This window comes from Trichomycterus rosablanca, chromosome 7, assembly GCF_030014385.1.
Source record: "Trichomycterus rosablanca isolate fTriRos1 chromosome 7, fTriRos1.hap1, whole genome shotgun sequence".
Lineage (NCBI taxonomy): Eukaryota > Metazoa > Chordata > Actinopteri > Siluriformes > Trichomycteridae > Trichomycterus > Trichomycterus rosablanca.
In genome coordinates, this window is record NC_085994.1 from 12,200,975 (window position 1) to 12,227,913 (window position 26,939).

At 36.5% G+C, this 26,939-nt stretch overlaps 1 protein-coding gene across 2 annotated transcripts; it reads right to left on the reverse strand.

Moving 5' to 3' along the window:
- On the reverse strand, positions 1–26,821 carry uck2a (uridine-cytidine kinase 2a). Of its 2 annotated transcripts, XM_062998994.1 has the most exons (8): positions 26,636–26,720; positions 23,622–23,846; positions 12,576–12,735; positions 11,673–11,769; positions 11,365–11,507; positions 9,968–10,065; positions 7,739–7,787; positions 1–5,802 (listed from the first exon to the last, which is right to left on the reverse strand). In XM_062998994.1, exons 2-8 carry the CDS (start codon positions 23,622–23,624, stop codon positions 5,669–5,671), a joined length of 684 nt encoding a protein of 227 aa, XP_062855064.1. In that variant the 5' UTR covers positions 23,625–23,846; positions 26,636–26,720; the 3' UTR covers positions 1–5,668. The 2 variants fall into 2 exon arrangements, with proteins under 2 accessions (XP_062855064.1, XP_062855063.1); XM_062998993.1 differs by lacking the exon at positions 23,622–23,846 and having other exon boundaries at positions 26,636–26,821.
- Between the last annotated feature and the right edge of the window lie 118 nt (positions 26,822–26,939).

Sequence of the window (26,939 nt, forward strand, 5' to 3'; positions counted from 1 at the left end):
TTTCTTGTACAAAACTTTTATTAATTTGTTCATTAGTTCATTAGATTTATCTGTTCAAACAGCTTAATTCTTTACACATTTACATCAAGATACATCATGGAACATTAAGCCACAAAGTACAACACATGAGTCATCGATTTTTCTAATTTGAATTGTAATCTGGTATTTTAATTGATTGTTAAAGCTATTTGCAAGCAATTAAATATTATTCATTTTAGATATTTAATATACTTGCATCTTATTCACTGACAGCTGGAATCAGGACTAAATATTCATAATTCATCGTTATAAAACTCTCTCTTATAAAAACAGCCTGCATTAAAATTATAGCTTAGAATATAGGTTAAAATTAGGTTAAACACCTGCTCAATCAGTCATTACACAGCTTGACCTTTAGAATTACATCATTAAATCTGGAAAAAAACTACAACATATATACAAACATAAATATGAGTTAATGATTGTATTTCACAATAACACATATAGTACATTTCACATATGCCAACCTAAAAGATATAAACAACTTAAATTCAAATATAATGTTAGTGATCTGCACCATTTGTAATTATAGTATTGTGAGATAGTAATGAGGTTAAGCAGTAGTTCTATGACGGGTGCAATGAACGTAGTTACCCTTTATAACTGTACATAGAATTGGTTCAAAGCAGTTGCTATAGGGTATATTGCATGTTTTTTGGTTTTTTTTAAAGCTGATGTCTAAAGAGACTGTAAAACCAAACAAGTATATGTGGTAAATTATAATGGTACCTCTAGCTAAAAAGTACTGGACTAGTGATCAAAAAGTTGCTGGTTTAAGTCCCACCACTGCTAAGTTGCCACTGTTGGGCCCCTGAGCATAACCCTCAATTGCGTGCATTTTATTAACAGTAAGTCACTTTGGATTAAGGCAACTGCTAAATGCCATAAGTAAAGGTTTACGTGTTTTGACTTAGTATTCATGAGTGAATAATACATTCAGGAGACAGCTGCTTAGTTAGGGTTAATACACCAGTAATCTATCATTAGCACACTGATTTGTGCAAACAATAAATATTGTATTGCAATGTCAAAAGCAGACACATTTATTTACACTTGTGTCTAAAGGTAACAGGCAGAAATCCAGCAGTTCTTAATCAAACAAAGCACACAAAATAACATGATTGACCCTGAGAGCACAGCGCTATTTTACTGAACTATGGCCCCCGTATCTCACTAAAATATATTCACATTAAAGACATATTAGAGTTGTAGGATTATAAAATACCCTGTATTATAGTATGGTGTAGTAAGTTGTATGTTTATCTTAAGGAAAATAAAGGCCAGAGTATAGGTCCCTGATGTAGTTTCTGATGTATATGTTGAAAAGTTGCATTAATCAGTGATTAAACATGGGCCCTGAGCAAGAAAGATAAAGCAACTTTGCCCTACAAGAAACTGAATATTCAAGAATGCCAGTAGAATTTTTGGTGTCAAGTTACATGCTGAATGAAGTGCTGTTATGGTGTGTGCTTCATGTTGCTTAACACCATAACCAAAGTAAAAATATATGACCCCTGAACATATCAACACAAGGCAAGTTTTCCAGTTATTAAATTCGCCTGGGAGTGCTATTCCAAAAAGCAGCCTGCAAAGGGGAACTGTCATGGCCCTCTAAACCTTCAATGAGGGTCTAAGATGTTCTAAAAACATGTTTAAATGAGCAGTTCTAATTTTTACTTTACTAATTTTTACTTATTACTCATAATTTGACAATCAGCATTTAAACAAATCTAAGCAAATAAATCATTCATACCAGCATATTCAATTTGTGTTTAAATTAAAGAAGCCCCTTGTCTCTGGTACAGAATTTTGAAACCTCTGCTGTTGCTGGAACAATGTTGGTGATTAGTGGTCTAGCTATAAATTTATAGAGGGCCAAGCAATAGTAATTCAACGAGAGACCAGTTCACTCAACGAGAGATTTTTTATATTATTTTTAGTGTTTCATGTTTTTTGGTTGTACTACTTCTTTTGTTGTTAGTATTTTATAAGATTTGTTCTGTTATTTAATTTTGTAGACTTTTACTTAGACCTTAAATAAATGCTTGCTCGTGTGTGCAGTCTTAACAGACAGTATGATTATAATTTATTCTATGTATAAATTATTAAACTGTGGAAAAAAAAGAATCATCTTATTTAAAGCAGAAAAACATTTGCATATGTGTTATAATATTCAGGCATCCACATCTGTGGAAGGCAACTTGCTAAGCAGTGGGCGCTTGGGTGGAGCAGCAATCCCAATGTGCTAGCCCACCAGTGCCTGTGCCAGTGAACAACCAGACACGTACACAGACTTGATTATTAATGTCTGTTGGGAGTGGTATTTATGCTGCAACTAATGAATAGTACTGGAAATATTTCTGTGTGATGAGTCATGTTCAGTTAGCCTACAAAACAGCTAATAAAAATCAGCTAAAAACAGCCATAAAATCACCAAAATTACATAATAAGGCAAAAAGTGTCAAAACATGCTTTGATCCTTAATAAGGTAATGGTCCATACACTTTTAGAAATAAAAGTACTAAAATGAACATTTTGTTTGTCAGTGGAGTGGTATAGTTTAACACTGGATAGTACATATGGCCAAAAGTATTTGGACACCTGACCATGAGCTTGTTGGACATCCCATTTCAAAAACCAACTTTATTAAAATAAAGTGAACTCTTTGTGATCTTTTCTGTTAAAACAACTGCCACTTGACAACGTCCATGGAAATTTGTGCCCATTCAGTTAAACTAGCTTTTGTATAGCTGGGTATTAATGTTGGTCAAGAAAGCCTCCAGTTCCCTCCAAGGCTGATCAGTGTGGTTGAGGTCAGGGCTCTGTGCAGGCCACTGGAGTTTCTTTAAATTAAGCTTTTCTTTATGTCTTCATAGACCTTACTTTGTGCACTGGGGAACGGTAATGCTGGAACAGGAAAGAGACTTCTCTACACTGTTGTTGCATAGATGCATATAATTTTCCTTATATAATTGATTCATTAAACCTGTTTGCAAATGATAGCATATAATCTTTTAATATAATTGATTCATTACACCTGTTTGCAAATGTTCTGGCTGAAACACATTATTAAACATGAGAAGGGGAGTCCCAATACTTTTGTCCATATAACATACATTAAAGGTACAACAGTGTGTTCTGTTCTTCAAACAACCATAAGGAACAAAGTGTTCTCACATAAGACTGTATAAAATGGTATATTTTATTTCATTTATTGAGAATGTAGAGCTGTAGTGAAGCATAAATGTATTACGCAGAAGCAAACAAAATAAATTAAATGTAATGTAGTTATTGCTCTAAATCTAATCTTTAGAGATGAATGTTTTAATACACACTGCCCCTCATCTTTCCCACTGAACTATAACTGTCACACAAAGAGAAATTATAGTTATTTTATGTCTTGTTTTTATCTGTAGTTAGTTGATGACAGCATTTCTGGTACATAATATGCACTTTTGGTGGTACCAAACCAGTGACCAAAAAGTACTTAGTACTTCCATTCTCATGAGTGTTTAACAGATAACAAAAATGTATACAGTAGCATGTCCTCTTTTGAATTTCTTTTTTTCTATTTTTGCATATTTGCCACACTTAATTGTTTTAGAACTTCAAACAAAATGTAATCCCAATCATTTTAATTATCATTTCCTATCATTTAAAGAGGTTAAAGTTTTATTACTGCCAGCCCTGTTGGAACATCACTTAAACAGAACATATTTAGCCATGTGGTGTAGGCTAAATGATCTCAACATGCAGGCACACTATGATGCAAGCAAAAATCCAGAAAACATTCATGGTTACAAAGCCATTACAACCATTATCTCCAAATGTAAAAAAACTTGGTACAATGGTAAATACGCCTAAAGTGGCTGGCCAAGACCTCATCAATGCCTTCTCTATGAAGTTACAAAAGAACCCAAATTATGTTTACTTTCTTTATTCCACCTTTAGAAAGAAACCAGAAAATTGTATCAATAAGAGAGTTGCAAGATCTCTGATAACCACCAGGAACACATTGTCTTGTCCTACATTTGTAAAAAAGCCCTTTGGTTTGTTTTCTGTGGACTTGTAACTTTTGAAAGCCATGGGAACTGTTACATATGGCATAAGGCACAATAAGAACATCATACCAACAGTTAAGCATGGTGGCGGTAATGGTGGTAGAAAGATGGTGGAAGTGTTTTACGTAGTTGCAGCTACTCATTTGTCATTTGAGTCATTTGTTATGTTTCAATTTTTAAAACAAAACATTTAACTGAGTGTGACAAATATGCAACAGAAGTAGTCAAAAAGAGGGCAAAAACTTTTAACAACACAGTATAAGCGCATTATCCAGTCTACCTTAAAGTAAAATAAAGACACTGGAACTGGTTTACTAAATTGGCACCTGCTTTAAAAGTATTCAAGTTTTTCAGAGTTAAAGAATTCAAAATGTTGCCTGTTGAAACGTTGCATAGGACTTGTGAACATCCATTATCTTACAGTACAAGTTCAGCCCTGAAAACACCAACACTAAATAAGAAAGAAGCACCTTTCTATTTAGATAAATGGTTGTGAATCTTTCTGTCACATTAGCCAGTACAGTAGGCTAAAGCTGGTCTTGTGGGCCACACCAATGCATTATGCACTGTATAGTGATAATGTAGTAATATACCTAATGTATTGTGTTGATTGAGAATCCCTGCTTTGAGCACCATGTCTTTTCTATTGTAATAACTGTTTGTACAAAAATATCAAACAAATTAAAAAACTTAAAATACTTTGAAGGCTGTATTATTAACTGCAATAATGCAGAAATTACATCAGATTATATTTTCTCAGATGAATGACCTATTGTTTATACATTGTACAACCAAAACTATATGGACACCTGATCATGAGCTTGATGAATACCTATGTTTCAAAACCATATCGGTTATGTTGCCCTGTGGAAATATTTGGCCATTTTGTTAAAACAACATTTATGTGGTCTGGCACGAATGTTAGATAAATACGCTTGGCTCGGAATCAACAACCCAATCCCAATACCCAAAAGTATTTAATGCGGATGGGATCTAGTGCATGCCACTAGAGTTTCTCCACACCAAACCTGTCCAGCTCGTCTTTATGGACTTTGTGCACAAGGACACAGTCATGCTGGAACAGGGAAAATCCTTTAACAAACTGTTGCCAAGCCTATACTCAAAAGCCTATGTTTTATTTTATATAATTTATTTCATTTCATATTCATTTTATACACCTGAACTCAATAATTAGGAATGTGCACATACTTGAGGCCATAATGTAATTATATCACTAGCCTTATTCAAAGCATAAAACATGAAATTACTGAGCTGTAACACGTACAATAACCTTTATCTTCAGTAATAACTTTGTAAACAGGGGGCTGATGGATAAAATAAAGGGCAAAAATTAGGAGGAAACTCGAAATTCTAAACCAGAAACATTTTCCCTCCACAGTGAAGCGCAGCAGTCTGTCCAAAACACAGAATAATAATACAATAGTACAAAATCAAAGAAGGCATTTCTTAAATTTCTTGCTTTAAATACACCGTTAACTGTCAGTATGTACAAACACCACCCAACCTGACCCCACTTTAAGTCCTTCATTGCTGAGGAGAAGAGTATATCAGTGTGGCCGGCTGTTAGACTCCGAGGCCTGGCGCTTGTGAGGAGTATGACCGTTAAGACAGCCACTCAGACGTTTGGTCAAGCCACCATTCAGGATGTCCTGGATGTGCTGCACTATCAGATTTATGGCAACTAAAACACAAAGAGAAAACATGGGTTCAATAACAGTGCCATATAGAATAATACGCTTGATAACTTACAGTAAAATTATTTAAATTTTTATCAAAGAGTGGTTCATAACCACTTTATTTTATCAAGGTCACAGTGGGTTTGAGTGCCACTCAAACACCAGATACAGACAAAAACACACCCTGGATAGAGTGCCAATCACACAAAGTACATCACACACACACTCTCTATGGTCAAGTGAGGGAAAAATACAGGAAAGAAAAAATTCTGCACAGAAAGTGACCGGAAGCTAAGAATGGACATACATGGCTCAGAAATAGAAGTGCTAAAATGTACCTTTCTTGTTGCATGTGTGGCCCATTAGGATACATATTTTGTACCTTTAGTGTGTATGGTTTCACATTATAAAGTACACCAACCAGGCATAACATTATAACCACCTTCCTAATATTGTGTTGATTCCCCTTTTGCTGCCAAAACAGCCCTGACCCGTCGAGGCATGGAGCATTACCTTCTTCAGCAGTTTGAGCTACAGTAGCTCATCTGTTGGATCGGACCACACGGTCCAGCCTTCGCTCCCCACGTGCATCATTGAGCCTTGGCCGCCCATGACCCTGTCCCCTGTTTACCACTGTTCCTTTCTTGGACCACTTTTGATAGATACTGACCTCTGCAGACCAGGAACACCCCTCAAGAGCTGCAGTTTTGGAGATGCTCTGACCCAGTCATCTAGCTATCACAATTTAGCCCTTGTCAAACTCACTCAAATCCTTATGCTTGACCATTTGTCCTGCTTCTAACACATCAACTTTGAGGATAAAATGTTCACTTGCTGCCTAATATATCCCACCCACTGTGCTATGACAGTGTTATTCACTTCACCTGTCAGTGGTCATATTGCCTAGTCAATGTATATTAGTTTATCGTAAACTCATTTAATATGCTGTTGTATCTGATGACTTTTACCTCCAATCAAATCAAAGTTTGTCACAAAGTCATACATGGTACAACCTGCAGTGAAATACTTGGTCACATAAGTAATTAAGTAAAAATATATAGTCAAGTGTCGAAATGTTCAAAAAGATTTAAATTAGAAGTAAGCTAAAAGCAGAAAATAGAGATACAAATGTGCAAGAAGTGTATTAATGCAAATATTACATACAATTTTGTGTTTTTACAAAATATGTACCCTTGATGGGACTACCCTAGTAAAGGTACATTTTATTATATCCATTTCTGAAAGTTTATGTCAGTGCATATGCACTGGTAAAGTTTAAGGCTATAGTCATATTAATGTTGTGCATCATAACAGGTGAACTAATTAAAACCATTCGGGCGGCACAGTGGCTTGGTGGGTAGCACTGTTGCCTCCGTGAAGCAGTCCAGGTCCCTTCTGTGTGGAGTTTGCATGTTCTCCCCATGTCTGCATGGGTTTACTCCGGGAGCTCCGGTTTCCTCCCACAGTCCAAAGACATGCAAGTGAGGTAAATTGGAGATATGAAATTGTCTATGACTGACATTAAACATGTGAACTAATAAATCTTGTGTAACCAATAACTACTTGTTCTGTCATAAATATAACCAAAGTGTGTAAAACATGACATTAAAATCCTAATAATAAATGAATAAAATAAATAAAATTAAAACCATTCACCACTAATAAATCACATCTTGATAGCATGTTGTGGTTGTACCAGAACTGCTTTTACAACCCATCATATTCACAGAAAGGGTGAAAATAGCAAGGCAGTGTAGAAAGCATGTGCAGAATCTGAGAATGGCCTTGCTAAGCACCATCAAAACAGCATTCCAAACTGGAACAGACGATAGTTGGTACCAAAACATTTCTACGGTTTCATGATCCTGCAAACTGCAAGTCTCAACAAGAAAAGAAAAAACAAAACAAAAGATAGCACAGTCACACAGTTTATAATCGTACCTAGATTATCGGCTCCCCTTGGGATAATCACATCGGCGTACTTCTTCGTCTGAAAGAATCAAAATAAAAAATATTTCAGGGAACTTCCTGGGAAAAAGATCCAACCATCTGACTTCCAGTTGCTTAGCATTTTTCAGCTATTTCCTGGCTGGCAAGTTGCCAGGGATCAGATTTCATGAGGCAATGTTTACTGCCTTATTTAACCTTTTTGCACCTCAGGTAAAGCACAATCAGGTACAGCTTTAGTAAAACATAAAGGCTGACTTTAGCTGCAATGTGGTAGCAGTTTGTGGCACAGATATGAACTGTCATTTCACCTTCTTATGTCAAGCCGTGGGTGTGTGTTGTGTATATTGTATTCTGTAAACTGACAGCAGCGGCTAACTGCTTTTTGTTTGTGTTTTGCTGTCGGCTTTGTTTTTATTAACTAGCTAGCTAACTAGCCAGTTGACTTGTATTAAAATGATTTAATGCTTATGATAACTCTGCACTAAACCCAAATAACATTTTTAGAATTGTTGTGTATCTGTCCTTGCTTAGCTTTACAGCTTAACAGCTGGTAAAAATAGCCAACTTGAACTTTGTGTCAAAATGATCCAAAACTGACTATTTCTGTTAATGACTGTTTAATATGTAAAATTCAACATGTTGAAATTTTTATATTATACAAAGCTATTTATATAGCTTGCTATTATTTAATTTAACATTTACAGCATTTAGCAGGTGCTCTTTTTTAAAGCAACTTACAATTGTGACTAAATACAATCCAAGCAACTGAGAGTTAGAAGCCTTGCTCAATGGCCCAACAGTGGCAATCAGGCAGTAGTGGGGTTTGAACCAGTGACCTTCTAATTACTAGTCCATTACCCTAAACAATGAGCTACCACTGACGCCTTTGTCGATGTTAATTTCAGAGTCGTCTACACAATCAGCTGTACTGACTTTCCATTATAATGACTAGTGTTTATAATGTAACTACAGAATTAAGCTTTCATTCACTCCCACAATGACAGAAGGAGATAACTACACCCTCAGTCTTAAATGCTTAATACTTCTTAATATTTTGACTTGCCACTAGAAACCAGCAGACACAGTGTAGCACAACCGATGTTATAAACTGTTGGTCTGCAAGTTGATCTACAATTATGGGTCTACCTATAAGGTCTTGAAATTATCCTCGTCCTTCAAAGATTTTTTTTTATCACAAAATATAAACTAGAAAATACATTCGAATTGCAAATATAGTTAACAAATATAGTTTAAAACACTGCTGATTATGTGTAGCAAAGAGACACCCATGGTTATAAAAGTAGTAGTCAAAGCCACAGATGTGCTTGCAACATGAGTAAGAACTAAACATAAAACACCTGCTTCAGGAAAGAGCAGCAGTGGTTAAAACTGAACCTCACTGACATGCAGGAAGACAGTTAAACCAAGGTTTAAAAAAAAGCCTCCCATACCTTATCTAAATCTTCTAAACCTTTGTCTGTTTTAACCCCATTTGCTTACATGTAACAATACCTAGACCTTACAGCCATGGCCAAGTCCTATACATAAGCAAACTGGGTGCATGCCCAGAAGCCAGGCATATTAAGTGGCCATTAAGTATGCAAGAAAAATGCCTAACTGATTTTTTGGTAGGCACTATGTGCAACCTATATTAACTGCTCTACTTTAAGCTTCATGGTTGTAAACCAATACATTTATTAAATGAATGTTGTTTAGACAGAAAACAATAAACTGTGCTGAGTGAATATGGATGTGGGTAGGCAGGTGTAACCAGAGTCAGCAAGCAGTTGTTAAATATTATTATTAGTCATAAAAATACAGAAGATGCTTTTCCTCTTTTACTGCAATGAGCTAGAAATACGTAGCTTTTTAAAAAATGTAAGATATATACAAGGGCATTAAATGTAAATAATGTATATCATAATTTTACCTAGTTTTGACAGTCTGTTTTTGTTGTAGTAAGTGTCATGCACTTAGTATCTGTGTAATAATCGCTTTATTGCTCAGGAATGTTGCCCTACAATAACCACAGACCATCTAAATTGTGCGTTTATTTGTTTTTGTAGGGGTGTCTCTAGTGCAGTAGTAGTATAATAAGAGGACCCGTATAGCACCAATGCCTAGCTAACCATGAAAGTTAAAAAAAAAACTTGCTAATTATGTCATTAGGGTACTTCACTAAATTAAAACACAGTGTAAGATAAAGATCAGGGCACTTACTGGCAGGCAGAATTCTTCAAATGCAGGCTTCACAAATGTGATATACTGGCTTAGGACCTGCTCCAGGTCCCTTCCTCGCTCACTAATATCTCTCAAGACTGATAAAACACAAGTACGAATCAAACAGGGGCTACAATTAATGTTAGAACAAAATGACAACCAAGAACTTAGAAAATGTAGAGGTTAGAGATAATGTACAGTTTACAGTTGTATAAAGTAACCAAAACCAATAATTGAGTAGGTGTTGTCATGCCAGTCACTTGGGGTTTGAAAGCCAAATCTTGCAGTGACATTCTCGAAACTGAAATCTCGTATAGGATGGAAACTGGCCTTGCAAGACTTTACTAAAGGTACTTTACTTTTCTGAGAAATTACTTCAGTAAACATAAGTAGTTCATGAGGAGGTTACTCCTTACTCCTACATTAAGGTATTGCATTATTATTTGTGTTTAAGTATTTCTAAATCAAACATAACCGTAAGAGTTTTACTATAACAAAAATAGTTGTATTACCTTTTTAATGAAAAAAAGGTATGACTTTAAGTATTGTAAGCATTCTGAGCATTCTGGCCTTGCAAGACTTCACTAAAGGTACTTTACTTTTCTGAAAAATTACTTCAGTAAACATAAGTAGTTCATGAGGAGGTTACTCCTTACTCCTACATTAAGGTATTGCATTATTATTTGTGTTTGAGTATTTCAAAATCAAACATAACCTTAAAAGCTTTACCTATAACAAAAATAGTTGTATTCTTTCATTTATTTAAACTTTAATTCAATCAGGCAAGTCATTAAGAACAAATTCTTATTCACAATGGCGGCCTGGCAAGCAGCAGAACCACTTGAAGTAAAAAAATAATCAGTAAAGGACACAACATCAATAATAAAACATAACACTATAATAGTGACAATATGGGCCTAAGAACAATCAATTATTGGTAAAGCAGTTACAAGCAGCCATAAAAATGTCCTTTAAATGATTCTTAAAAATTAAAATTGAAACAAAAGAATCCAGTTTTAGTGTTTCCAGTCATGTGCAGCAGCAGACGGTAGGAAGGGTTTATTTTAGGGACTTTAAATTGAATGTAGTGGGAGGACCTGGTGTTGTATATAGCAGATATCAGTTGTATGAGGGTCTGTAAGTAGGGGGGTGTTTGTCCTATAAGAGTCTTATAAATTATGGTAAACAAGTGAATATTGCGACAATTGTGTAAAGAGGACCAATTAATATATTTTGTTCTTAATAAATAAATTTTTTTCAGTAAAACATTACGTTATTGACCTACTTTAGCATTTCAAAAGAAGGGCATGTAAACATTTGCACTTGACATTAAGGCACTGAAACTATTCAACTACTTAAACTGTTTATATATGAATTTGTCGTCTTGCCACACTGACCTCTGCGCGAGAGTCGTGTATCTGCATCCGTGTCCACAAACAGCTTCATCTGAAAGAAATCCCGGATTTCCTGCGAGTAGAACATGAGAATGCCCTCGAACAACACCACATCAGCTGGGTACACAGTCACTGTTTCCTTCTTCCTGTAGTGAAACAGGGTTAATCATGAAAGGCAAACAAACTAAGATGTTCTACCCAGGTCCAGAATTTACACATACAATCTCTCAACATAAAATATTTTAACTATAATTAAATAACGATCAAACTCCATATATTTTAGACTGAACAGAATTACAAAAAGAACTGACCTGGAATGAGTTACAAAGTCATAGACTGGAATATGAACTGTCTTTCCCTCCATGATGTCCCACAGCGTTTTTACTATCAGTTCGTTATCAAATGCATCTAAGAACAGAAGGAAATAAGAAATGAAAAAAGGAATTACTCAAGCTTTACATTCACATTACATCTTTTTATCCAAAGCAACTTACAATACTATGACAGTATACAGTCTAAGCAATTGAGGGTTAAGGGCCTTGCTCAAGGGCCCAACAGCAGCAACCTGGCAGCGGTGGGGCATGAACCAGCAACCTTCTGATTACTAGTCCAGTACTTTAACCGCTAGGCTACAACATCCTACAACGTTTACAAGATTAATGGTTCTACAAGAAATTGTATTTAACAGTGTAATTGTTTTTCCTGTTTAATTTATTTCCTGCCACTTTTATTTTTTCATATATTTCATTGTTTTCATCTTCATCAACTCCATTATCCTGTCTAGTTCCTTCAGGAAACACTGAACACATAGGCAGGAATACCCTGGACTGGATGCCAAACCATCGCAGAGCAATACCTCCCACCCCTTAGCAATAGCCAATCCTGTCTGTGAAAATGCCTGGTCGGCCAGTAGCAACGCCGAAATTCAAACTTGGATCCCATCAGTGGTGGGCTAACATAACAGAGGTTACACAGTTGCTTGTTCTTGCCAGACAGTACGAGTAGCAGTTGCAGCTGTACCCCATCTGACCTTCTCTTTCTCAGAGATGTGTCTGTAAATCACCCACCAGACCAACGACAGACCCAGGTTTAAGTCTCAATGGAGGTGTGTCAGCAAATTAAACTGCTGCACCCTGTAGTACTGTGTTAAACTTTATGCATTGTATTTAATACAATATTTTGGAAAAAACAAAACATTTTTACAGTTCTATTACCTGGGTGGTCAAAGTTGTATTGTCCTTTAAGAGCCTTAGCCTTCTGTTCTGCAGTAAGCACATTGTAGAAGCTGTCCTGACTGAGGATGACTACCTGCCTTTGGTGATGGTCAATCTTATTTTGTCCAAGAAGTTCCATAATCTTCCCACACACTGACGACTAGAGTGAAAGAAAAAGATATATACAAAAAGACAAAACAAATTTATTTAATTTACATTAGATAAAACAATGTAAACATATCTTCTACAGAAACAAACAAGTGCACATTTTAAGGAAAAAAAATAATAATAAAAAAACTATAAAAGAAAAAAACTGCTGTTAAATTTTGCAAATAAACATAAATTATAGACCTCAATGTCAATAAAAGAAAGGTAACATTTTAGTTAATTTAGACATGTATTTTCATGCATATGTGCTTTTTTTTAAATGTTGTTCTAAATAACACAATATTGTTTTAATAATAATGTTAATTTGCGAAGCATTTTAAAATATTAACTTATCGAATCTTCCTTGTCTATGTAGCTTAATAATCCTTGAAGAACTTATTAACCATCTAAACATTGCTTTAAACCCACTTACTGTTTTTCAGACACAAAGCGTGAACAATGCGTAAACGATTTTATTACATGAACAGTGGATTCAGAAAGTATTTAGCACCCTTGACACTGTATGAACACGATGTTGTAAATTTGATTTATTCATTTTATTATATTTTATTAGGATTTTAACATACTGTTTTACATACTGGTTATACACGATTCATCAGTTCACAGGTCAAACACAGTCATAGACAATTTTGTATCTCCAATTCACCTCACTTGTATGTTTTTGTACTATGGGAGTAAACTGGAGCTCCCAAAGGAAACCTACAAAGACACAGGGAGAACATGCAAACTCCACACAGAAAGGACCCGGACCGTTCCACCTGGGGATCAAACCCAGGACCTTCTTGCGGTGAGGCGACAGTGCTACCCACTGAGCCCCCGTGCCGCCCGTAAATATGATTTAGAATAAATATAATTGCCATTTTACCCATCAAGCTACACTTAATCACTCAAAATGATTAAGTGAAAACTGTTTTTTGAGTTTTTTTGAAAATCAACTAAAAATCAACAACAGATAATTTAGTGGCATGGTCTTCTAAATTCTCATTAGTGATTAGAATTAACACTCTGTTCTGCACATATAAATAGGGCTTGTTTGACTACAACTATTAGACTTGGACACAAGGATTACAATAAAAAGACATGAAAGCTCTGCACAAATCTTTAAACACATTAGGTTCACATTAAAGAAGAATACAAGTATACAACCAATTTTGTTTTTGTTATTATTTGGGTCTATTACATATGTTCTGCTTAAATTTACAAATATTTTGACTTTAAATTAATGTATTTAAAAGAAATGTATTCATAAGCATGTTCAAAGGATGCATTAATAAACAATTATAGGAAAAAGGGATTTACTCACTATATTTAAAAGTGTACACTGTATATGTAGAAGTTAAAATTAAGGAAAGTGAAAATCCAGGAGTCAATTAAAAAGTTGCAGGATGTCCAGTAGGAACAACAGTAGGAACAACAGTTTGAACTACACTTCATACACCCGACACCAAACTCATTTGGTAAACAGAAGCACAGAGATGCATGTTCGAAATAACTTTTACACAATGACATTTAGACAGTTCTGAATGCTGGTCAGATAAAAATAAACTCTTAGGTAATTAATTCCGCTTGTTCTATTTAGAGAACACTAAAAACATGCCTATAGCAAGCCTATAGCAAGCCTAAAGTATGATAGCTGGAAAATTATAATATGGGGCTGTTTTTCTGCAAATGATGCTAGGGCATAACATAGAAAGAAACAGTGAGTTCTGCTAAGGGCTGTGCGCGGGTCGGAGGAGGCGTGAGCAGCAATATAACCACCTCGACTGCAATCAGGGATCGCCCAGCAGCGGAAGACAAATTGACTACGCTAAATTGGGATAAAATGCATACATAAAATAGAAAAAAAGTTGGTATTTGGAGAGTGAAACTAAGTGAATTAAGAGTCTTCTTCCACCCAGCCCAGTATTATTTACAACAAAATAAATAAAATATGGATTTAACTGTTCCACTCTTTACCATGGCTGGGTAAAAGACGCTGTTCTTACATATAACAAAGGATTTGTAAAAGAGACCATAATGGTCAAAATGAGATTTTTATATTGAGCTTTTTTCTCACTTCATTGTAAATAAGGATGACATTTGAAATTATTTATCTTGTTTCATTTCCATTTCAGAAGGCACCCACCCACACAACCACCCACATGCTAAAACAGAGAAATGCAAAGTCTGTGCTGTAGGATGCTGTACAGAAATACTTCATCAGCACAATGATTCCAAAGTCAAATTTAGCCACATGATTGCACTGTGCTAAACCAGAAGATTGGCTCTAACAATTACGCCACATAAGCCCACCAACATTCCAAATCATTGCAAAGATGTTCAGTTAGGTTAAGGTCAGGGCACTGTGCAGGTAACTGGAATTCCCTTATACCAAAGTCACTTTTATAGACCTCACATTTGTGCACAGGGGTACTACCATGGTGTAAAAAAGGATGCCTTTACCATACTGTTGCTTCAAAGTTGTGAGAATCTAATTAATCTTATATCACTGGCGTTCCCCATCTGTTAGCAATAGGTGTGGCATAAAAAAATTCACAGTTAGTTCTCTTGAAAGTGTTTAACACAAATTTTTTCAGTATCATGTTTAGTATCATCATACTGCTAAACTGTTAACTACAACAAGCAAATGTGCATATGCATGGCACAGGTACCCTACTGTACATCGACTAGGCATAACATTATGACCAATGACAGGTGAAGTGAATAACACTGATTATCTCTTCATCACGGCACATGTTAGTAGGTGGGATATATTAGGCAGCAAGTGAACAATTTATCCTCAAAGTTGATGTGTTAGAAACAGGAAAAAATGGACAAGCGTAAGGATTTGAGCGAGTTTGACAAGGGCCAAATCGTGATGGCTAGATGGCTGGGTCAGAGCATCTCCAAAACTGCAGCTCTTGTGGGGTGTTCCTGGTCTGCAGTGGTCAGTATCTATCAAAAGTGGTCCAAGGAAAGAACAGTGGTAAACCAGCCACAGGGTCATGGGCGGCCAAGGCTCATTGATGCACATGGGGAGCGAAGGCTGGCCCGTGTGGTCCGATCCAACAGACGAGCTACTGTAGCTCAAATTGCTGAAGAAGTTAATGCTGGTTCTGATAGACAGGTGTCAGAATACACAGTGCATCACAGTTTGTTGCATATAGGGCTGTATAGCCGCAGACCAGTCCGTTAGGAAGGTGGTCATAATGTTATGTCTCATCTGTGTATGTTTTTAAATCTGTGATCACACATTTAGTAGGTGTTATCCTGTACCCATGCTAAATTTGAATACCCTTCTTAGCCAGTAATTAAGTGTAACAAAGCCGGGCTGTATGGTTAATTTAAAGCAAGAAACAATCCAGACCAATGATAGCACAAATGCTTGTACAAATGAATAGAATTTCCACTGGAGTGACAGAATACAAGCCCCATATTTAAAACCTTAGAGTTTATTGTTGACTTGACTAGTGCAACACAGATTTAAAGACAGTGTTATAGACACAAAAAATTTAAACCACTGATAACTGTTCTTGGTCAGCTGACTAGGTGCAAGCTCTCATCAGTGTTTGATCAGAAAAAGAATTGCAATGAGACCTCAAATCCAGTATTTAAAATTGACAAAAAAAAGTGCTTCACAGAGAATGCAATGTCATGAAAAAAATTTACTTTTTTAACAAAGCAACACAAACTGAAAGACCACAACCACGGCAGCATTGTAGACAGAAAATCATCCTGTTGTTGCTACTGCTACTGTTTAATGACTGTACTGAATATTTGTTCTTATATAGCAGCTCTCTGAACACTTCCTACTTTCAGGAGTGCCTTTGTGCAATACCTCGTCAGGAGGGTACAGATGGTTCTAAATTGGTATGGAAACTGTAGGATACTGTGCAACGGAAAAGAGACATAAATGCATGTAACAAGGTCCCTGGTGATGTACAACTTTAAAATACTATTTACTATGGCAGTATGCAAATCAGAAAAAAAGTCCGTTTTAATTGCCGCCCTTTTTTTTAGAATTCACTTTTCACCTGGAGATAAATAAGCTTGTTAGAACACAATCTTATACTGAACTGTTTTTCAGGCATGCCTTTTTGGTTATAAATTCACACCTCGCTCCAGGATACTTTAGAATTCACAAGCACACAGTTCACCCTAGTATTTGTAAGTAAAGTCTTAGTGGTGAGGACACAGAGAACTGAACACTGGTAACAAGTGTAAATGTCCCAGGAAGGTAAACTGACAAAGCCAAACAAGTGGTGACATATTGTCAATAGTTTAAAGCTAAATCCCAGAACAGAATTTACAACGAAGGGTTAGTTCTTTTTTTTTTTTATACATATATGTTTGATGTCAATAATATAGTGCGTTTGTGTCATATTAATCAAGCCAGTGCAGACAATAATATTTGGATTTTTTTTTTATTTATTAAGTATAGATGTAAATTTAGACTCTTGCTATGCTAATGCTAAACCGATCAGGCATAACATTATGACCACCTTCCTACTATTGTGTTTGTCCCCCTTTTGCTGCCCCACAAGCAACAAACTGTGATGCACTGTGTATTCTGACACCTTTCTATCAGAACCAGCATTAAACTCTTGAGCAATTTGAGCTACAGTAGCTCATCTGTTGAGTCGCACCACACTGGTCAGTCTTCGCTCCCCACGTTCATCAATGAGCCCTGCCCGCCCATGACTCTGTTGCCGGTTTACGACTGTTCCTTCTTTGGACAACTTTTCCTAGATACTGACCACTGCAGACCAGGAACACCCCACAAGAGCTGCAGTTTTGGAGATGCTCTGACCCAGCCATCTAGCCATCCCAATTTGGCCCTTGTCAAACTCGCTCAAATCCTTACGCTTGTTTATTTTTCCTGTTTCTAACACATCAACTTTCAGGATGAAATGTTCACTTGCTGCCTAATATATCCCACCCACTAACAGGTGCTGTGATGAAGAGATAATCAGTGTTATTCACTTTCTCTTGTCATGGTCAGTGGTAATAATGTTATGCCTAGTCAGTGTATAATCTTCAATCTGCCAGTCTCTACTATTTCCTGATGTTACCCCCATACAAATCACATTTATTACAGGTTATTCTAAAATGTTTGGTTACCTAGAAAGGCATAGATGAGAACGAAATTTAATGCAATTTCCAATAATTTTACCAACTTTTAGCTAGCTGGCATGGTAAGTTGCAAAAATTAAAGTATTTATATAATTGCATACTGTGCACCACAGTTATGTTACATTTCAGCACTTAGCTAGTTATGCTGCATAACTGGAACATGGTTAACAATGTTCAGTCAATGAGCTTTACATCACCTTAAGCCCAGAGGCTGTTATGCAACAAAACCCCCCGATCCTGCTTCTTTTTTGTTCATGTGATTAGCAGTTAACTTCAGCTTAACTTTAAGGTGCCAATTCTGCTGGATCAGGTGCATCTTTCTTTTGCTGTAGCCCATGGTGACGTAAAGCTCATTTTACAGAAAGGTTTTACCCACATTTTAGCAGATTTGAATTCATGGCTGGCTTATTTTTGATGGTTCTTTGATTTTATCATGTGAACAAAGTTTATTTTCGTCATACGGGCAAATGTTTTCTTACATTAGCCAAAAACCAAGGTGTAGTTAGGGTGTGGTTTAACTCGCCTTACCTATACAAGAACAGAGAAGTCCCCAGTTATAGTTCATTATAATCATCAACAAGGAATTAGTAGACCAATGTTAGCCAACATTTCTTCTTGCCATTTGTTAAGGTCAACCTAACCAGCATCATTTTTGTTTTTTACTTGGGTTATAGCCCTGTTTATAGTTCAAAAAGTTCAGGGTAAATAAAAAATAATGTTTGTCTAAGTTCAAAGTCTAATTTAAGTGTAGTTTAGCTAACTACTTTTCAAAAGCCACCTTAAAAAATCCCTAGCTGTTTATTTGTTGGGTTATTAGGATTTTAACGTCATGTTTTACACTTTGGTTACATTCATGACAGGAACTGTAGTTAATCATTACACAAGGTTCATCAGTTCACAAGGTTATATCGAACACAATCATGGACAATTTTGTATCCCCAATTTACCTCACTTGCATGTCTTTGGATTGTGGGAGGAAACCGAAGCACCCGGAGTAAATCCACACAGACACAGGGAGAACATGCAAACTCCACAAAGAAAGGACCCAGACCACCCCACCTGGGGATCGAACCCAGGACCTTCTTGCTGTGAGGTGACAGTGCTACCGACTTAGCTGTTTAAAATCAAAGAAATGATCCTGTAGTGAACTCATATTTCGAGAAATCAAGATGTTTTAGTGTGTTGCCCAACATGTTTATTTCACATCATTTTAATAACATAACGCATTTGTTGAACTTTGCCATTCTGTAGAAAGCCTAACAAAATTCCCACTATTACTTTACCCTGCCCCTACTGCCCTTACTGACCCCAGTTCGCTGAAAATGCCAGAACAGACAGATCATCTGGGAGGTGAGAGCCTGGCATGGATTGGCCTGTCAGCCCCCATTAATGCAGACACATACATAGCCTTGCAGGGCATTCAAATAACCCAGCTGTTCAGCCCTTGACACTGCTGACTAAACATTCTTCTACATCACCCTGAGGCCCAGCAGTTTAGAGATCAAATGCCACCAACTCTGCACACTTTACTATTGTCAAACAGCAAATAAATATATTGCAAAAGAACAACCAACCAGTAAGTTTCACATCAAAAAACAAATTGTACTGAAACAGTTTCACTCTTTGAACACAAAGATTACAGAAAGTGGCCGGTGTCGGTACAATTTGTTTACAAGTTTACAGTCTCAACACAGTGTCCTTTCAGGAGCTCCCAAAAGACATAACAGTACAGCTAAACTTTTAAGACCTTTAGACAAAAATATCTAATTGACCCAGATGAGGTCAAAAACAGCAGTATCTTAGTAAAAATATCCTCTTGCTGACCAGAGACACAACAATGCCATCTTACTGCTAGTGGTATGAAAACAGTGACAGTATTAAAACAAAATAATGTCTTATAAAGAAAGGATAAGCTATACCCAAACCCATATCTGTATTGCTTTATTTATTTATTTCCACCACTAAGTGCTTACTCTTGGTCAGGGTTGCTGGTACATCCTAAGACAAGAAGGTGCAAGTCAGAAACACACCCAAAACAGGGTCCAGTCAATTACAAAGTGACACACTGACAGACAGAAGCCACGTTTACATGCAGCATGATAATCCATTAATAATCTGACTTATACCTCAATCGGAATAGAATACGCCCATGTGTCCAACTGAGGCCATTCCAAATACAATTTATATCCCATCAAATGAGGTGGATAATCCTTTAAATACTATGTTAAACAGAAGAATAATAGCCATGTAAACACCTGTATCCAATTGCATTCCCAGTAAGAAAGTTTTATATGTTCTGCAAGTGTGCACTTGCGTCATCATTCTACGCCACATTCTGCGGGGGCGAGATAATCTTTCATCAACTCACATAGAATTAAGAATGACTGTCATGTTACGTGACTAACGGAAATTTCACTTCCACTCAAAATCTGTGAAGTACATTGTGAACACGTTCTACATTCATGCATGCATATAACCCTGAGCTTATATGTTTATTAAAGCTTATGATATATCACTTAATTCAGAACTCCAATATCGGATGACTGACACACCAAGTTTAAAGCAGAACTGTGTTGGAAATTTTGAGTTATGGGGGATTTAACATACCTCCTGTATTTGTGAACAAATGCACTGGGACTGTATCTGTAAAAAAATCATTCCATAATTATTCCAAACTTAAAATTTCCACCAAAGATCTGCTTTAAACTTGGTGTGAACATTTGATCAGGTTGGAATGATTGAGATTTTTATATTACGAGATTTTTCACACATACAGCCCAAAGTGCATGTGTATAGAATTATATTACATATTGACATATGTTAAATCCTACAATAGTCAAGATTTCCACTGTAGATCCATGGTTATAAATCAGGTTGGATTGAGTGATTTAATTATGAGCTTCAATAAACATATAAGCTCAGATCTTTATGCATTTATGGATATAGAATGCCACTCTACCCTACAGCCCAGACAAATGAAGAACACAGGAGATTGTTGTCACATGTCGTACATTACCAGTACTTGTCAGAAATTCCTGTGGCTCCTTTAATATTGCTGTAGGCCTTTTGGCAGCCTTCTGAACCAGTTTTCTTCTTGTCTTGTTATAAATTTTAAAGCACATACAGTTCTTAGTAGCGTCTTGAATTTTTTGTTCCCTTCTCCTGACTGATACCTTTCAGCAATAAGCTCTTTGTAGACCATGACTTTGCTATAATATACAATTAAGTAAGTGAAGGGAAAATCTTACTAGAAGAGCTGAACTTTATATGGGGTTAATTAGAATAACTTTAACTAATGACAGGTATGTACTGACTAGTATTTAACATGTTTGAATGTGACTGGTTCATCCTGAACAAAGCCACATCCCAAAATATAAGATGGTGTGCACTCTTGTGAAACCACATTATTTAGTTTTTTGGGGGGTTTTTTCGCCTTTGAACAATTTTAGTTTGTTTTTCAATTACATTGCAGGTCACAATAAAGATGGAAAAAATCTTGAATGATTTATCTTGTCAATTTTTTTTTACACCACAAAAACTTGGCATTTTAATGGGGGTGTGTACACTGTTTATATTGGCATTGTGCTTGGTGATGTAAGACTTGCATGCAGCTACTTGGCCATGAAGCTTTTTTTTGTGCAGACGTTAACGCCAACGGAGGTTTGGAACTCTGCAGTTATCGTGTCAGCAAAGCTTTGGTGACTTTTTTGCACTATGTTGATCATGAATCATGAGGTGAAATCATTACAGCACACAGTGCATCAAACCCTTCTGTGTATGTGGCTGCATGGTAGCAGACCAGTCAGATGCCAATTCCTGTCCACCATTATAAGCACTTCCAATAAGCCTGCAGTTATCAGAACTGAACATCAGAACAATGGAGGAAAGTTAACTGAACAATAGTTAAGATCCTCCAAGATTATGTGATCAGTGTGCATGGTTTACCTGTGAAATAGACGGCACCTGAATGCACTGTATGATCATCTACCGTGCACTGTACAGTAGCTAAAGGACCTGCTCAAATAATGTCCTGGCACCAGATACCACAGGACCCCTTCTAATGTCTAATGGAGTCCATGTCTTGGCAGGTCAGAGCACTTTTGACATCATATCAGATAGGTGATCCTAATGTTTCTGATCATCGCTGTGTATATACATTAAGGCCGTTAATTTAAGATCGCTAGTAAACATGTTTCTGTTTTGCATTTTTCTGAGTGGCATAACTACTGGCATAACTACTGGGCAATCACACTGGGACCCATAGCATGGCCACATATTTCTGGGCCTTAAGAAAAGACGCTTAAACAATTAATAATGCCCTTACCAATGAGCTATGGTATACTGTATACTTGTCCCCAACATCTACTTATCTCCCTCCTATTTGTAATGCAGCTTGTCCATGGTGACCATCAAATGGATTCTATTATTATTATTATTATTATTATTATTTATAATTCCACCATGCCAAAAGATCAAAATTCACTAAGAATAATATATAAAAATATGTATTTTCATCTTACAGCAAAAGTTCTTTGGCCAGTGGCATGTCAGACAGCTACATATGATAAACAATTACTGCTATAGGTTAATGTTAGCTGCTCGGTTGAACTTTTAATGTTTTTGATGTGTTGTTTACTGAGTGGTAGCAGTGAAGATGCTAAGTAAATCAAAGCAAACAGAAAAACAAGAGCACCTGGAAGAATTAAACTTTCTAAACTGTATAGTCACTTACAAGGCAAAGATAACGAGTCTGCTACTGGTGTTATAAACTGCCCTGTCCATTCGACTGAACCGGTAAAGGAGAATAAAGGTTGTGAATAGCCTGCAAGCATCACATGTTAAAACACCATCTCCAGTTCAGAAATTTTAAAAAAATCATGGGGGGCCTTGTAATGTTTTTGCACTGGGGCCTTGATTATTAACAAATATAATTGGCTTTTTCAGTACAAATCATATAATCAGCATAACAATTTGAGTAAAAAGTTTTTTTTATGAAATAATAATCAAATATTGTTTAGAATTCATAAGCACTTTTTAAAAGCAAGCAAGAGCATTGCGAAACTGGCTATGTGTTTTTCTTTGAAAAAGGTCAGATTTCATTTCTATTGAAACACATGCTCAAATGACTTGAGCATATGAACTTGATCTACTAATCAGTAACTTATTTGTAGCAACTTTACAGAATCCAGGACCGACTGACCAAAAACCCCTGTTTAGCAGGCCAAGGGCGACAATGTCAAAGAAAAAATTTCTTTATAAATACAGGAAGAAACCTTGCAAAAGGTGGGCTCAAAGCTGATTGGCTGTTGTTCATACAGGGTGGGAGCCGAATAGGGACCTCATAACTGATGCAATTAAGACCTCTGCTGACTGATTAATGGCACCAATGTAATGGCAGGAATAAGATTTTATGTTTAATATTACTTTAAGTTTAGTAATATGCTGCTTTGTGTATTAAATCCTGTGTTACATTGTGCTGGGGCAGAGACTGGGAGTTTAGACCACAGAGATAAGCAACTGTTGTTAAGTAATAAAATGTAAAACAATTGGGGGTAATTGTTAGCAGGGTGGGGACTTCAAATACAAAATAAGGGCTTCAAATCCCACACCCAATGTCATGTGACCAGAGCAGTATAAGAGATAAGAATTGCATCTGTTTGGGGGTTCTTGTCCAGAGACACTGCTGGAGGAACCCACCACGATCGTGCCAATAAATCCTTCAGTCCAATCTAACCAACAATAATCTTGTTTTTATTTAATTCTCACCATATTTTTCCATGACACCTGCACAAGAGTCAATCAGGGTGTGTCTCTCCATACACAAAGCTGATTCGCATACGAACTCGCCTCGTACAGGTGAAAAGATGAAGTCGGCTACAGCACACGTGTCTGAGGGAGCATGTGTCATTCTTGCTCTCCTCAATCAGGACAGGGATCAGCATCAGCAGAGAGGAAGAGTAATGCAATGGGGTAATTGGATACGCTAAAAGTCTGGAAAAAGGGGAGAAAATACATAAACAAAAATATAGTAAAAAGAAACCTTGCGAGGAACCAGACTCAACAGGGACCCATTCTTCTTGGCCTGAAGATCAGTTTTAATCAGCTGATCAATTTTAGTAAAACTATTATCAATTAATCAATTTTGAAATTCATTTAGATTATTTAAAGATTCAGTTTTCCTTAAATTGTTATGCTGGTTATAAAAATCATAATGAAAACAATGTACAGTAGACCCCTGAGTTACGAACGGTTTACCATACGAACATTTCAGGTTACGAGCGATCTGTTTTAACTTAACGTACAAACAAATTTCAGATTACGAACCGAAATTCGCGAAACACATGACGTCACGAACAAGTTGGCTCCGACCATCTCTCTCTCTCTCTCTCTATATATGTATATATACTGTATATATATATATACCGTGAGCAAACATTCGGACAGCGGACGGAGTTTTTCCGGTGTTTTCTTTATATTTTGTAAAATTCTATATTAAAATGTCACCAAAGAATGTGCAGAGAAAGTGTAGTGTTGAGAAAATGAAAAAATCTTTTAATATTTTGTGTATCACTGTGTATCAGACAGAGGGGACAGTTAGTGAGAGAGAAGAAGGAACTTTATTATAAAGTACAGTAATCCCTCGCTATATCGCGCTTCGACTTTTGTGGCTTCACTCTATCGCGGATTTTATTTGCAAGCATGTCTAAATATAAATTGCGGATTTTTCGCTGGTTCGCGGATTTCTGCAGACAAGGGGTGTGTTGGAAAAGCTAGCTCTCTCTCTACATAGACGCATTTCACGTCATCCTGTGCGCTCTCCCGATAAGGAGGCTGTTCCAAATCCTAGATGCCTTAATATCCTCACTTCTTAACATTTCAACGTTATTTTCACTCAAAAACGAGTGAGCATCCGACGCTGCCTTATTAAGGTATTAGTGATCAAGGCAATCCCAGAATTCATTGCAGGTCGGGCGCTCTTCTCTCGCAGAAAAATAAACATGGCTGACGGTGCGGACAAACGAATGGAGTTCTTTTCAAACGTAAATAAAATATTACTGATTTTTAACCTGTATAAACTTGTACCAAGTGTTTTTATTTGCAAGTTCGGGCTTGTCAGGAAATGTAACCGTTATCGTTACATGAAGGGAGATGTTATATTGACGTTAGCATGCTGTGCTACCTCAATCCATTGGTTTTAATGACAAGATGCTAAATACTAAAGCCGATGGAATGGGGTTATAAAAATAACCATATAAACACATGGTTTTTACTGTATTCTTTCTTTTGTGCAACTACTACTACAAAATACAACACTATTGACAAAAATTAGGAAATAATAGAGAAATATGAGAGTTGTTGGATACATTTCATAAAAAAAGGACATTTATTATGGTGTATGATACAGCACACATACTGTACTGAATGTGTGTTTTTATGTACAGTACTACTGTGAATTGTTGTTTATTATTGTTTATTACAGGAATGTCTATTCTATAATTTAAGATTTAAGGGAAATATACTTGTTTTATGACAAAAAAAAGAGCATTTAAGACATTAGAAAGGTTAGGTAAGGGGGTGGTTGTGGTTTGGGAGGTCTGGCACGTATTAATTCTATTTACATGATTTCTTATGGGAAAAATAGGTTTAACTAACCAACATTTTGACGTAAGAACAGCCCTTTGGAACCAATTAAATTCGTAAGTCAAGGGTCTACTGTATTATATATGAAAATGCTAAATAAAATCATTTTGCTGGTGTTTTTTGACCCTTGGCCATCACTGTGTACACAGGAGAACCGCACGCGTGGTGTCTGATTTGATTTCCACACGTCATGAGCTGAGTGAGCGGCTCAATCCATTCACTGTAATGTGCTAGTGACCCCGTTACAGTTTACCTACTGACTTCAGTATTCAAAACAGCGTTTACACAAATCTGTTACCAGCTACTGAGTGTAAATTAAACATGTGAATAGTGATAAAACGTAGCGTTCAGCTGAGAGGAAACAGCGTTACCTGTTAGACAAAGAAACTGCTCTTTGTTAATGCGAACGCTAGTACTCGTTTACTGTTATATATGCGTTCTGTTCTGTCTGGAAATCACTTACTAATGTAATATTTTGAATGCTTGTAAATATAAAAGTCTTATTTTTAAATAGATTTTAACGTTTGATTCAAATTTTAAATGACAGCAGATAATAGATCAGTGATGGAATCTAGAGACGAGCTAACAACCTGCATCAACCGGTACAACAATAGATTCTCGACCAGAGATTAAGATTTATATATTTTTTTACCAATATGACACAATGCTACCATAAAAATACACTATAATAACATACTGGTAAGTAAAATAATTAAGTATTATTCATATTTGGTGCGAGTTTTATGACTATGTGGTCCCAGCAAGGTATTGTAGATTCAAATTAGAATAACTGTAAATGATGGTAACACTTATCTGTTCAACTTTATCTGGAACATTAAGTGATTTGTAGTTAATATTGTAATATATTTTTTAGAAAACGACAGCAAACAATTGTTTCAGTTCATTAAAAAGTAGGTTATAAAGGAAACGTGTAGGCACCCAGCTGTCAGCTAACTAGTAACCTATATAAAATGTAACAGACGGATACAGATTGGTTAAACACACATTAAGACGCCTCACATCTGTCATAAACCACGCGGTCACTCTATTCTTATCTACTCACACACATAGTGGATATTAAAGACATCCGAAAAACAATATGATTTCTTTTTGTCGGGGGGAAAAATAGGATTGCCCACCTTTCCGCTGGCAGTACCACCCGCCACCCCGATGAGGAAAGGTTGCCGGACAGCGTGTGTGTTATCGGGATCGTGGTGCTGCTGCTGCTCGGCCTCGCTGTCTCCTGCCATGCTTCCTTCCGATCAGTGTACAGCCGAGCCGAGCAGACCAGCTCTGAACTGAACACAGTAATCAAGCGCTGCTCCTCCTCCTCCTCCCTGCTCTTTTCTACCTCCTGCTTTTGTGTGTGTCTGTGTCAATGCTTGCTTACGTGTGTGTGCTTATCTCTGTATGGGAACCAAATAACCTTGTAGGGAAATATGG